This window comes from Dipodomys ordii, unplaced genomic scaffold, assembly GCF_000151885.1.
Source record: "Dipodomys ordii isolate 6190 unplaced genomic scaffold, Dord_2.0 Scaffold91, whole genome shotgun sequence".
Taxonomy (NCBI): Eukaryota; Metazoa; Chordata; class Mammalia; order Rodentia; family Heteromyidae; genus Dipodomys; species Dipodomys ordii.
Genome location: NW_012267307.1, coordinates 51,285 through 65,747, shown reverse-complemented (window position 1 = coordinate 65,747; position 14,463 = coordinate 51,285). Strand labels below are relative to the sequence as shown.

At 55.3% G+C, this 14,463-nt stretch overlaps 1 protein-coding gene and 1 pseudogene across 1 annotated transcript; one reads left to right on the top strand and one right to left on the bottom strand.

The window, feature by feature from the left end:
* Nucleotides 1-5,226: 5,226 nt before the first annotated feature.
* On the bottom strand, nt 5,227-8,984 carry LOC105992977 (keratin-associated protein 10-11-like). The gene is made up of 4 exons (XM_013026104.1): nt 7,865-8,984; nt 7,595-7,778; nt 7,163-7,256; nt 5,227-5,472 (listed from the first exon to the last, which is right to left on the bottom strand). Exons 1-4 carry the CDS (start codon nt 8,982-8,984, stop codon nt 5,227-5,229), a joined length of 1,644 nt encoding a protein of 547 aa, XP_012881558.1.
* Nucleotides 8,985-11,355: 2,371 nt separating this feature from the next.
* Nucleotides 11,356-12,062, top strand: LOC105992976 (annotated as a pseudogene).
* The last annotated feature ends 2,401 nt before the right edge of the window (nt 12,063-14,463 follow it).

The window sequence follows — 14,463 nt, the reverse complement described above, 5'->3', positions numbered from 1 at the left end:
AGGGCGGAGGAGCAGAGGCCCCAGACACAAGTTGTCAAGCCCAGTACCGATTGCCAGAGGTGAAGATGAAGGAGAACTCCAAGGAGGAGGCGGATTCTTCTACAGGGCAGGCTTTTCAGTGGGTGTGTTGGGGGGAGCATGAGGGTCTCAGTCACACAGAGGACCCTAGAGACGGGAAAATGACAGTGCCTCTGCCATCCAAGGCCCTGCACAGAAAGGAAACCCTCCAGGCTCCAGAAAGAGATGGACGCCCAACTTTCACTTTGCAGGCTCGGGTCTGCAGCACACGAAGCCCGGGAAATCTCCACTGTCCTTGGGAAATGCTGGATTCCCCCTGGCCCCCGGCCCACAGCCTGCCCAGAACGAGGGAGGTAACAACATCCAGATCTCAAGGCCACAAGAGCTGTGGAGTGCACACAGCCCCCGCAAAGGACACAGCCAGAGGAAGGCAATCCCAACAGCAGGGAGAGCGCGAGGCGGTCCTGGCTGATGACACAGAGCCCTGCGCCCGGACCCACGCCCCCCACGCCACTGTGCCGCAGCTGAGAGGCTGACAGCACACAGTCCTGAATGCACCGCCATGGCCACCAGAAGCCACCTCCCCAAAGGGCCTGCGCACACACCCTCCGCACCCACACTACTGCGCTGTGTACACCGCCGGGCGTCCGCAGGGCAGAGTGTGGGGTGGTCTCACCGCAGCCTGCGCGGCCGCCTCTGTGCTTAGCAGACACTCGGGATTCCTCCAAGATGGCGACCATGTCTTCCAGGGCTGTCACTGCTCAGAGGGGAACTGTGTGTGGGTCGGGCGCACCATGGTCCCCACTCAGTGCTGGGCTCCGGCTTGTGGTGTTGCACACCAGCTTGCACAAACAGCATTGTGCACGGGTTTTGGAATGGTCATGAGTTCTCATTTCTCTAGACTAAATACCCGCACGTGGATGGCTCGGTCTACGCTGCTGCATGCTGAGCTTCACAGACACCACCACGCGGCCTCTTGAGGGCCGGGCCGTCTTGCGGTTGTCCAGCAGGCTCCGAGAGTCTGGCTGCTGGCATCCCTGCCAGCTCTCAAGGGCCCTGTTGTTTTCTTCGTGGCCTGGGCCATTGGAGCAGGTGCGCTTGGTTCTCACGGTAGGGCTGGGCGGCTCCTCCTGATGGCCGGCGATGTGCTGGTTTCCCTAATGTGCCCCTTTTCCAGATGGTTCTGTGGCAGGAGCCCTTCACTCGCTCCACAGGGCCCCACATCCTCCTTCATGGTTGACAGCAGCCCTCGGCATCAGCCACTGGAACGCGCGTGCGGATTCATGGTTTGGATACAGCTACTTTGGTTAGTTTGTCACACATTTTCTAGTGGACTCGGTCTGCCTTTTTTTGATTTTGACTGTATTTTAGCAAACAGAAGAGTTTAATATTGATGAAGTCGATTAGTCAGCCTTTCTTTCATTTTATGGCATGTGTGAATTCTGTCAGCACAGGACCATAGAATGTGAAGTGCTGTGGCTCACGTCTGTAATCGTACCTACCCAGGAGGCTGTGATCTGAGGATCACAGTTCAGAGCCAATCCAGGCAGGAATGTCCATGAGACACTTATCTCCAATGAACCACCAAAATCCAGCACTAGAGCTGTGGCTCATGTGGTAGAAACCAGCTTTGAGCAAAAACAGCTCAGGGAGAGTGCCCAGACCCGAGTTCAAGCTCTAGTACTGTCGTCACACACACAAATAAGCAGCACAGTTTTTCCCCTAAAGAGCAAACATTTCTCCCTTCTGTATTTAGGCCAGTGGCCAGTGTTTAGCTTTTCTGTTAAGTATGAGGCATGAGATGTGTAATGCTCACCTTTCTTCTCTTCCCTCCCTCCCACCACAGAGGCTCCCCGGAGGTCAGGACTGGTCTTGTTGGGTGTGGCATCAATTATCCACCAGCCAGCCCCTGACTCCTCATATCTCAGTCCAATTCTTTCTTCTGGGTTTTCGTGGTTCATATCAACATTGTCACATTTTATTGTAGTGTAAATCAGATGTTTTCGCATTAAAACATCAGGGCTGGAAATGTGGCTTAGTGGTAGAGTGCTGGCCTCTCACCCATGAATCCCTGGGTTTGACTCTTCAGTACCACATTCACAGAACTCAATTCAAGTGGCGCTGTGGCTCAAGTGGTAGAGTGCTAGCCTTGAGCTAAAGAAGCCCTGGACAGAGCTAAGGCCCAGAGTTTAAGGCCCATGGCTGGAAGAAAAACTAAACCACCAAATCCCACTGCTTCCTACAGAACACTGGAATAGCACTGACTGGCTGCTTTTGCTGTTTTCAGTTCCCATCTTTCCACCCTCTATTCTTGAGGCCAAACAGGTCCCCTGCCAGACACACACATTGTGCCTTCCAGAGGGTGGCTTTTTGTTTCCTTCCCGGTCTTGTCTCTCTGGCAGCCCTTTGTGGGCTGTGGGACAGCAGGGAGGGCTGCAGCTCCAGGACTGTCCTTCATGGAGAGCCTTTTGAATTGGACCCTTGGAGTGATGTCAGCCATGAGTCTTCCTCCCTCTCCTCTTCCTCTTCCTCCTCTTCTTCCTTCCCTCCTCCTCCTCATCCTCTTTCTGCTTCTTTGGCAGATGGCCCATCTCTTTTTGCTTTAGGTTATTTTTTTCAGGGAGGATCTTTAGTTTTGTCCAGCGCTGACTTTGAATGGCTATACTGCTACCTACAGCCTCTCAAACAGCTGTGTCACAGGTCTGCACAACTGCACCCAGCCTGCTGATGCAGATGGATTCTCATATTGTGGGAGGCCATCCATGAACATTGATCTCCACCTTCCAAGGAGCTGGGAGGCATGGGCCACCACTGGCCGCCAGTCTTTGTGAAATGCTTTGTACCAAGTTACAGAGTAAACTGATCCATGTATTCCTAGTTTATAAAGAACAAATCACAAATGGTGACTTGGTGTTGAGTTCTGTAGTTTCCCAGAGTATCCATCAGTACTACCACATTCCTTCCTTTTCTGGTTGTATTGATTGATTCTCAGGACTGAGCTAGCCTTGCATTCCTGCGGAAAGCCTGCCCTGTTGTAACATATTATCCTGCTGCATAGTTTTCTGATATGCCCTAGGTTTGGATTTCAGTGTATTGATACCCCCCCTGCGTTGTTGCAGGAGCTGTGTAGAACCACCATTCTTTTTATCTTTGAACATTTTCATAGACTTCTCTAATGGACAACTTGGACCTTGTTGGAGTGATTTTAAGTTGAAATCAAGAAAGAAACCACTTGAAGGAAAAGAGATGTCAGAGAACATATTTGCAAGAAACACGTGTGGGAAAGTTGCTACCCATAATTACAAAAAACTGTTAACACTCAAGGATAAGAAACCAACCTGAACCAAAAATAAACAAGGGTGGATAAACACTTCACCACAGAACACTCACAGGTGGCCGAGAGGTGCATGCAAAGATGCTCCATCACTTGAGAAGTGCACATTAAAATAACCACTTGACACAACTACACAGCTATTCGAGTGGCCAAAATCCAAAACTGACAGCAGCAAATGTGGGCAACAGTGTGGCACGGCGGTGGACCCACTCCTGGGGGAAAGAGAAATAGTGCTGCCACCTCCCCAGACAGCCCCGTTCACCCTCCCTCCCTCCCTTCCTTCCTTCCTTCCTTCCTTCCTTCCTTCCTTCCTTCCTTCCTTTCTTCCTTCCTTCCTTCCTTTCTTCCTTCCTTCCTTCCTTCCTGCCTGCCTTCTTGCCTGCCTGCCTGCCTACCTTCCTGATTTCTCTGTCTTTCCCTCCCTCCCTTTCTTTCTCCTTCCCTCCTTCACTCCCTCCTCTCACTTCTCTTGTACCAGGGCAAGCATCTCAGTAGCCTATAACACCCTAGAACAAAGTAACCCCCACGGGATTGCAACACACACAAGAGAAACAATGGCAAGGTCCCACTCAAATCCACCAATTACTGAAGAGAAGAAAACGTGGGGAAAGTGTCACTAATCACAGACGTGTCACCCAGCAGCTCCCACTGATGTTCACCCAGCACAGATTTGTCACCCAGCAGTGCCCATTATATTCTGTGGACTCCAGAATTAGATAAACAAAACAAATTTAGCATATTCAACAAAAACAAAGAAGGTCCTTTAAAATAACCTAACACACAAGCTGGGAGCCAGTGGCTCTCGCCTGTAATCCTAGCTACTCAGGAGGCTGACATCTGAGGATCATGGTTCAAAGCCAACGTGGGCAGGAAAGTTCTAGAGATTCATCACCAGTCAATCATCAGAAAAGTGGAACTGGAGCTGTGGTTGAGCACTAGCCTTGAACACAAAAGCCCAGGGACAGTCATCAGCCCCTGAATTCAAGTCCCAGTATCTGAACAAATAATAAAGCAAAATAATGTAAGACCCAATCAGACATTGAGAGAACAGCCTAAGTCTGAAGTGGCAGAAAAGTTTGTGAGACCCCTTTCTGAATTCATAGCTTGACACTGTGGCCTGAGCCTGTCACCCGAAGGTACCTGGTAGACTGGGGCCAGAGGGTGCCGTACCAGGCCAGGCAGGGCAGAAAAGTCCAAAAGATACATCTCGCCAGAAGGAGGCCAGATGAAGAGCAGTCTGCCTGTCTTTCCAGAAACTACAGGAAGCCCAAAATATGCAGATAGCAGTCCAGGCAAATGCCAGCCAGGAAGCAAGGTCCTATCTCAAAAACATGGCCACGCCCGGTGCTCGTGGCTCACTCTCCACACACAAGAGAGCTGTGTGTGTCACTACGTAAGTGCTATGTGTCATAGTTCTTCCTACACCCGCTTATAACTTACTAGAATCAAAGCCCAGCAAGATGACAGGGTTCTAGGCTCCCCATAACACAGATGCAGGCAGGTGATAGGGGTCTAGGATCTACATAACACAGATGGGGACAGGTGACAGTGTTCTAGGATCCCCGTAACACAGATGGGGACAGGTAACAGGGTTCTAGGATCCCCATAACACATATGGGGGCAGGCGACAGGGGTCTAGGATCCTCGTAACACAGATGGCGGCAGGTGACAGGGGTCTAGGCTCCCCATAACACAGATGGGGACAGGCGATAGGGTTCTAGGATCCTTGTAACACAGATGGGGGCAGATGACAGGGTTCCCCATAACACAGATGGAGGCAGGCGACAGGGTTCTAGGATCCCCATAACGCAGATGGGGGCAGGTGACAGGGTTCCAGGATCCTCGTAACACAGATGGGGACAGGCGACAGGGTTCTAGGCGCCCCGTAACACAGATGGGGGCAGGTAACAGGGTTCTAGGATCCCTCTAACACAGATGGGGTCAGGTGACAGGGTTCTAGATGCCCCGTAACACAGATAGGGGCAGGTGACAGGGTTCTGGGCTCCCCATAACACAGATGGAGGCAGGCGACAGGGTTCTAGGATCCCCATAACACAGATGGGGGCAGGTGACAGGGTTCCAGGATCTTCATAACACAGGTGGGGGCAAGTAACAGGGTTCTAGGATCCCCGTAACACAGATGGGGACAGGCGACAGGGTTCTAGGCGGCCCGTAACAAAGATGGGGGCAGGTAACAGGGGTCTAGGATCCCTGTAACACAGATGGGGGCAGGTGACTGGGGTCTAGGCTCCCTGTAACACAGATGGGGGCAGGTGACTGGGGTCTAGGCGCCCTGTAACACAGACAGGGGCAGATGCAGAATGTCTCTGGACTCTTGCCGGGCACCACGGATCCACTTTTTCTCCTTCATCATTAGCGCATCCTGTCCGACGTGGCCTTGGCTGTGGCTCCCTTTGTCCCACAGAAATCCTGTGGACGCACCCAGTGGCTTATCTCCACCACATCCTTTCATTCATTTGTATGTACCTCCTTATTCTACCTACCCGCCCATCTCCCCATCCACCCTGCCCTCCCTCCATCCCGTGTACGGCCTTAGCGATGCTTCATCCTCTCTGGATTTGGGCTAAATGCAATAATTCTGCCATTTAAAAAAACTCGCATGTATTTTCAGTGGCTGTGTTAACACCCAGCATGAAACTCCAGGGTCATAGGTCAGGCACTATGCAGTTCAGCAGACGCACCCACGATGCAGTTTGCATCCCTGGATGCATCTCCTGGACCTATGATTCTGGTTACCCCATTCTTTGTGAAATGAGATCTCCTTGGTCCATGGTGGACGCCATGCAGGAAACCCCCCTCTAGTGTGAGGGTGTATTGGAATGGAGGTGCTCCTGGAATACAAAGACACCTAAACGTCCAAGAAAACAAATTCACAATGGCTCTGAATGTCTGTCTCTGTTCTTCTGTTTGTTCAGCTGTTTTGAGTGTTGTATTTGTTTAAATGTATGATGACTCTCTCCTATAAATCAGAGAAAGGGCCTTTGCCTTTTACCTTCTACAGTCTAGCAGAGACATGGTGTCTTCCCATTCATTTTGCAGTCTGTCTCCCGGCTCTCTAACACAAAGTACCATATCTGAACCCACCATCTGAACCCTGCTCCCCATCTGTTGTCATGTATATTTCCCTGCAGGCATGGAAGTCTGCTCCAGGCCGAGGTGTAAGGTGAGGCCTTTGCTTCCCCCAGAAGATGGGGCGGGGGGGGCTGTGTGTGGCTCCCTGGCTCCAGGCTTGGCAGGGCTGGCACTGTCCAGGCTGCTCTGTGGCTCTGTGGGGCCACCTGGGTGTGGGGTGTCTGGGGAGCCTCCAGGGACCTCCTGGGATGCTCTGCCCTCCACCCCCCAGGGTGCTTCTGGGCCTTTCTCTCTGGGTGCTGCAGCTTGCCAGACTCCTGTGGCGCTGGTTCCTGGCTACAGTACAGCTTCAACTTTTCTCCTCCATGAGAGGTCTGATTTTCATTCCTGCCCGGCTGATTTGTACCCAAGTCCCATGTCCAGGTGTCCTATGCATGTCAAGGGTCCTGTGCACGTAGGGGTCCTGTGTGCAGCCAGCTTGCAATGGTCTCTTTGTCTGGGCTCCTGCACTGTGGCTCCCGGGTCAGAGGACAGCTGGGTCTCAGCAGTCCTGTCCCACGGCCATCTCTGGGTTGCTGGCAAGGTTCTCTGATTTTTATCCAGAGCTGAACTTGCAGTACCTTTGTGAGCCATCTGGCTTTCCCTGGCGTTTCTGCCCTCCTGTGTTGGGTCCCAGTGGCCCATCCGCGGGAGCAAGGGGGATGTTGGGGGTCACACCTTGGGCAGTGCCCCTGTCCAGTCACTCTCCACACACTTGGCCGGGGTGGCCTGGGCTTCCCTGGAGGAGCTGATGCACACAGTAGTGGCTGGGCTGGTGACAAACAAACACAGACAGAAACTCAGTAGATGCTTCAGGAAAACAATTTATTGGAGGGTCTGACAGTTTTCACAATCAAGGGAATGGAGGTTGAGGCTCCAGACCACTGAGAGAAACTAGGGCCCAGGTGCTGTGGGGTAAGGGGACCTGAGCGGGACCGCTGCCTGCGTCTGTGCACACGGGTCTGCCCGCCCAGGGGAGGCCTGACCTGTGGCCACTGCCCTATAGACCAGAGCAGAGCCAGCTTGTTGATTGGAGAAAGTCAGTCTGTGCACAGATTGTTGGTGAGGAGTCCACGTTCCCTGAGGAGGCCTGGAGAGGCCTCTTGGCACCATGGAGGCATGGTCAGAGAGGTGGGGTGCCAGGCCTTGAGCTCCAGGCTCTGGGGATAACTCAGCAGCAAGGGCTTGTTCCACAGCATGCCTGTCAGGAGCAGGTAGGGCGGCACAGCAGGGACATTCAGCAAGACGGCGGGCAGGGCGGGCAGGAGCGGCAGCAGGGCTGGCAGCTGGATAGCTGGCAGCAGCAGGAGGAAGCCCCACAGCACATGGACTCACAGCAAACGGAGTCACAGCACATGGGTCTATGGCACATGGACTCACGGCACACTGGCTCATGGCACAAGGGCTCACAGCAGGACAGCTGGCAGGCTGAGCAGGGGCAGCAGCACGGCTGGCAGCTGGACGGCTGGCAGCAGCAGGAGGAAGCCCCCCAGCACACGGACTCACAGCACACAGGCTCGCAGCACATGGGCTCATAGCAGGACGGCTGGCAGGCTAAGCAGGAGCGGCAGAAGGGCTGGCAGCTGGATGGCTGGTAGCAGCAGGAGGAAGCCCCGCAGCACATGGACTCACGGCACACGGGCTCATAGCACATGGGCTCACAGCACACGGGCTCACAGCACACGGGCTCATAGCAGGACGGCTGGCAGGCTGAGCAGGGGCGGCAGAAGGGCTGGCAGCTGGACGGCTGGCAGCAGCAGGAGGAAGCCCCGTAGCACAAGGGCTCATGGCACACGGACTCAAGGCACACGGACTCACGGCACATGGACTCATGGCACATGGGCTCACTGCACATGAGACTGCAGCACACGGGCACACAGCGGGATGGCTGGCAACAGCAGGAGGAAGCCCCGCAGCACACGGGCTCACAGCACACGGGCCTGCAGCACACGGGCTCATGGCACATGGGCTCATGGGAGGACAGGTGGCAGGCTGAGCAGGGGCAGCAGCAGGGCTGGCAACTGGACTGCTGGCAGCAGCAGGAGGAAGCTCCACAGCACACGGACTCACGGCACATGGGCTCACAACACATGGGCCTGCAGCACACGGGCTCATGACACATGGGCTCAAAGCACATGGGCTCAGAGCAGGACTGCTGGCAGCAGCAGGAGGAAGCCCCACAGTACCCGGGCTCATGGCACACAGGCTCATAGCATGAAGGCTGGCAGGCTGAGCAGGCGCAGCAGCAGGGCTGGCAGCTAAACGGCTGGCAGCATGAGGGTGTGCAGCAGCTGGCGCAGACGGACTGGCAGCAGGGGCTGGACGCACAGCCCGCTGGGGAGCAGAGGAAGGTGACGCAGGGGGCGGGGGTGCAGCCGCGGGGATGGCAGCAGCTGGGGGCACCGCAGGGCTCACAGCAGCTCTCTGGGCAGTCGTCCACCTGCCAGGAGGCGTGGATGCAGGCATCGGAGCAGATGGACATGGTGGTGGAGGCGGCCATGGCCATCTGGGCTGGGAGGAAGAGGAGGCAGAGGAGGTGTGAGTGTGAGTGCAATGGGCCATGGCTTTTATAACCCTCCTGTGGGTGGTGTCCTGGCCACACCCTTCGTGGTGTGATCCGCTCCTGTTTGCTGAGATGTTGTCCAGCTTTGTCAACCCAACCTCAGATAGATAGGTTTACCTGTCAAATATTAATCCTTTCTGTCTGCCTGTCTGCCTGTCTATCTATCTATCTTCTGTCTGACCAGCCATCCACCCATCCTGTTGCCTGGTGAGGCTCTGTGTCCCGAGGCCAGCCGTGGCACACAGGTCCTGACGGTCAGGGTCATGGCCCGTCTCAGCACGGGTGCTCCCTCCAAAGGAGCTGGTTCTGTGGAAGTGGCCTCCTGTGGTCTCACCCTCTCGGGGACTCCACCCCTGGTATGCAGGGCAGTGAACCCATGGTAAGGGCTGGAGGCAAGGTTGGCTAGTGATCGCCAGGGCCGCTGACCCTGAGGGGCCCAGCCTGGACCCTGCGCCCAGCGCCCAGCTTGGAACCCTGCCTTGCCACCTCACACCTCTCCTTTTTCCGCCCCAAAACCCCTCCCCGCCCCGTGTCCCCGACTTTCTATGATACCTGTGGTCATGCGTCTCCTTGGCTGGCACTGGTTCCGAGAGTCCCTTCAATCCCCCACCAGGCACTTCAAAGACAGAGGGGAAGTGAGGAAGCCCTGCATCTCCAGCATCTCCTTTGCTCCCTCCTGGCCTCGGTTTCTAGTCCACCACAGTGGCTTCTATTTCTAGTTCATAGCCTACTCCCCATCCTCCCATCTCCAACCTGTACCCCACATCCAGCCATCCCCCCTCTACCCCTCCATCCACCCATCCCCACCCTGTACCCCCCATCCACCCATCCCCACCCTCCACCTCCCATCCACCCATCCCCACCCTCCACCTCCCCATCCACCCATCCCCACCCTCCACCTCCCCACCCACCACCAGTTCCAGTGATCACTCCAGTTCATAAACCAATGATCATGACTCTTCAGCTAGAGGATGTCTGCTTTGCATTTCAGCTTCCTAATAGTATGTTGTGACGTGACATCTGGCTTCTTAAACTTATTAACGAGCTGGTCACCCATGGCTCACGCCCCGAATTCTAGCTTCTCGGGAGACTGAGGTCAGAGGCTCACAGCTCAAACCCGGTGAGGCTCTTATCTCCAGATAACCACCAGAAAACCGGAAGTGGTGCCGTGGCTTAAAGTGGTAGAGCGCTCTCCTGGAGCACAAAAGCTTCGGGACAGCGGGAGAGCGAGTGCCCAGGCCCTGAGTTCAAGCCCCACACAAACAAAAAGTTACGTTTGGGTTTTGAGGTACTAAGCTGGAAGGGAGTCTGCCCCTCCCAGGGCAGCGGCTGGCCCTGCCCGTGTGTAGAGGAGCCAGGCCGCCTCTGCTGGGCCTCGCTTCCTCATTCAGCACACCAAGGCCATGATTTGGCCCTGATGGGATTGAAGCCTTGGGCCCCAGGCCTCTCCTCCTTGCTCCAGGCCGCCGGGGCCCCTCCGCCCGTCACCTGTGCCGGTCCACCACATGGAGGCCTCCTGCCCATCACTCGGCGGCCAGCGGCGGCCAGGCCAGGGCCAGCGCCCACCAGCCACGCGCAGCGCCGAGGCTGCAGCACAGGCCGGGTTGGGCCTGAGCAAGAGACCAGAGTCAGGGTTTGTCGCCAGCACGCAAAGCCCTGACAGGCGTTTGGACGACGGCTGAGAGGCCAGAGCGAGGCTCAGGAGCACGGCCGGGTGACCCAGAGTTGTGTGGGGAAGGAGGAAGCAGGAGCTGTGGACAGATTCGGGGTCCGGGGCCCTGGGGAGAGCGGGACTGTGCAGTGCCACCGGGCCCGCCGTCGGGGGCCGAGGAGGAACCCCCGCCCCCCCACTCCCCGGACCTGCCGAGGGCTCTGCCGCCTGCACCGAGGCCTGGGGACCCCTGCGCTGACACACAGGCGCTTCCTTCCAGAAACCTCCACCCTGGGCCCGCGGGCCAGCCCCCTCCTGCCTGGCCCCGAGGACAGGCCCATGCGCAGGCCGGCATGGGTAGTTACTGGTGTTGGGCATGGGCAAGGAGAAGGTGCCGGCAAGGCCGGCGTGAACCCCAGCGTCTGCCTCCAGGGCCTCAACTGAGGGGCCAGGATGAGTCACGAGGCCCAGCGTTCGCTTTCTGGGCAAAGCAGCTTCAGAGCTAAACAGGGCGCTGGTACTAATGAGCTGCACGCTCGCCCACAGGGTAGGGGCAGCCAGTGGCGGCCCAGGAGACATAAAAGGCAGAGCCCAGGCACCTTCCTCACACCACGCTCACACTCACTCACACCTCCCGCTCCTCCCAGCCCCGCCGCCATGGCCGCCTCCACCATGTCCGTCTGCTCCGACGCATGCACCCACGCCTCCTGGCAGGTGGACGACTGCCCAGAGAGCTGCTGCGAGCCCTGTGGCGCCCCCAGCTGCTGCCAGCCCCGCGGCTGCACCCCCACCCCCTGCCTCACCTTCCTCTGTTCCCCAGCAGGCTGTGCGTCCAGCCCCTGCTGCCAGTCCGTCTGCGCCAGCTGCTGCACACCCTCCTGCTGCAAGCTGTCTAGCTGCTAGCCCTGCTGCTGCCCCTGCTCTGTTACCAGCTGTCTATCTGCTAGCCCTGCTGCTGCCCCTGCTCAGCCTGCCAGCCGGCCTGCTGCGTGCCTGTATGCTGCAAGCCCATGTGCTGCAGACCAGAGTGCTGCACACCTGTGTGCTGTGAGCCCGTGTGCTGCACATCCCTGTGCTGCAGACCCGTGTGCTGTGAGCCCGTGTGCTGTGGGGCTTCCTCCTGCTGCTGCCAGCCGTCCAGCTGCCAGCCCTGATGCAGCCCCTGCCCGCCCTGCCCGCCATCCTCCAGCGTGTCCCTGCTGTGCAGGCCCATGTGCAGGCCAGGCTGCTGCTTGCCCACCTCCTCCTGCTGTGCCCCCTGCTGCCAGCCCAGCTGCTGCCACCTGGCAGCCTAGTGCATGTCCCTGCTGTGTCGCCCTGCCTGCTCCCACCAGGCCTGCTGTGGCAACTCCCCACACCAGTGAAGCTGCTGATGGGCGCAGCCCGGGGTCGTGGGTGCCGGTCCTGCCTGTGGCCCACACAGCCCCTCAGTCTGCTCTGACCTGGGTTAGGCAGCATCTCCTGAGGTTGGGCCTCAGGTGTTCCCTGACATCTCCTTCCTCCCTCTTCTGCCCTCCCTCCTCCTTTCTCCCCCTCCTCCTCCCTCTCTCTCCTCTGCTCTGGGTCACATGGCCTTGACTTCACTCACTCTCAGTAAACTGGTTGGTGCCACATTCCCCTCTCCCTCTCCTGTTGTGCCACACCAGGTTTGAGCAGTCCCTGGACTCCAGCCACTGCTTCTAAGAACAACGAGAGCCTCCTGATCACAAGGGAGGGAGCTACCGCCTGGGCATGGCCGGGTACAGGGGCAGCACAGGGCCGCTCAGGACTAGGCCTCAGAAGGCCAGAGCTGCACATCTGCATGCCCAGGGCGCTGCTGGGCATGTCCAGCCCCGTGTGCCCCCCCACCTGCCTGGACACCCTCTCTACGGAGCTGCTGGCCGTGGCTGCGGACACCGTGGCCGGGCTGTCCTGGTGGCTCTGTGCCGGCCACCCCACAGCACACACTGGGGAGGCAGAGACGAGCTGCTCTTTGGCACTGTCTGGCACACACAGACACAGGAAAAGCACCATAGCGAGAACTCAAAGCCCCACAGGCTCTGGGCTGGACTCTTCCCTTTAAGCCGTACCTTAACCCTTCTTTGCTTTAGTTATTTCTCAGAGAGGGTCTCATGTTTTTTTGCCCTGAACTAGCTTTGGAGTGTGATCCTCCTAATCATGCTTCTGAAGTAGCTGGGATTGTAGACATGCATCACCACACCAGGCCACTGTCATTTCTTTCTACCTTAATGCCCTGGCAGGGACTCAAGTAGAAAGCTGAGTAGACCTGAAAGAGCAAATTATTATCTTGGGGAGAATAATCTGTTTTACCCCATAAAACATGAATCTTCTGAGATTGTATTTCCTTAAATAAACATGTTGAATTTTTGTTAAAAATCCCTGGGATCCCAGGATCGTCAGATGCCCACAGTGCCTCTCCTTTTGTGCATTAATATGGTAGTGTGTGTGTGTGTGTGTGTGTGTGTGTGTGTGTCCTGGAGGTTGAACTTTGTGCCAGGGCACCATTCCTGAGCTTTTTTTCCTCTAGCACTTAACTAGGCTAGCACTTCACTGCTTAGCCACAGCTCTGTTGCCAGTTTTTTGCTTGTTTTTTTTTGTTTTGGGGCGGTTAATTGGAGAGAAAGAGTCTTACAGACTTTCTTACCCAGACTGGCTTTGAATCTTGCTTCTCAGAGCTCAGCCTCCTGAGTAGCTAGGATTATAGATGTGATCCACTGGTACCTGGCTCTGTATTAGTTGGTTCTTAAATGTTAAGACAACTTAACATTGCAGATATAAACTTCTTTAGCAACAAATAATTCTTTTTTAAAAATTGCTTGCTTCCATGTGCTGGCTTTTATTAGGAGATTTTAGGTGGTTCTAGCTCCTCCGTGCTCTGTGGGCCTCTGCTCTCTTGGTGGGAACCATGTCTTCCCTGCTGCTGGTTTCTGAAGTTGTCTGGGAGGTGGAGATCATCTCTTCCATAGCAGCTCTGGTGGCAGAGTTGGGATTAGGATTATTATGCAATCGCTTCGACTGGTAGGAGGCTGCTCATACTTTATTTTCTTTGATCATTTTGGTCATTTGTGTCCCTTTATTTAAGTTGTTAAATGCGTGAGCACAACGTTGTGACGTTACTGTCCCCTTCGGATGCACACTCTGGCAGCAGCCCTGTCTCCAATCCTCATCTGGGTAGCATCTGTCTCCCTTCTCTGGACCAGTTCACTAGATGCTCTTTACATTCATTTTTCTCTTGGTTGCTTTCTAGATGTCCTGATAGTTTCTTCCTTCCTGCTCTCCCTATCCAGTCTGAATGTTTCTTCCTGCTGTCTCAGGGCCTGGCCCATGCCGCTCGCTGTGGCTTCTTCAGTAGAGGCTTAGAACGTTGGCTTTAGGTCTCCCGTCTTTAACCTTGTCCACTGAAGTGATCCATTTTCCTGCCCCACAAGAGATAGTCTCATGATTTTTTCTTGTATAATTTCATTTTAATGTTTCCATTGTGATGTCTTCTTCGTGGATTATTTTGTGCGTGCTTGCATAGAGGTTTCCCCAGTGTGACTCCGGTTGGAATGTCCGTTATAATATGTAATACATTATTTATCAAAATGAGACAATGAAAATATTTCTTCTATTTTAAAATGGAAACAAAGTGACTTACAAAGTGACTTTACAAAGTCACTTACTTATACTGTGTAAAACAACAGACAAAAATTATGTTTTACTCCAAGTAATAGTATAAATATTTTTTGACCAGTTCTCATGAGTCAGAGACCATTCTAAGGATTT

Excerpts from the sequence above, each read along its gene's own strand:
- LOC105992977 (XM_013026104.1), bottom strand. The coding sequence starts at position 8,984 with ATGGCCGCCTCCACCACCATGTCCATCTGCTCCGATGCCTGCATCCAC. Across the intron at positions 7,257-7,594 it reads TCTCTGACCATGCCTCCATG|CCCAGCCACTACTGTGTGCA; the intron begins GTGCCAAGAGGC and ends GTTTGTCACCAG. Across the intron at positions 5,473-7,162 it reads GGACAGGGGCACTGCCCAAG|AACCCTGTTACTTGCCCCCA; the intron begins GTGTGACCCCCA and ends CGGGGATCCTAG.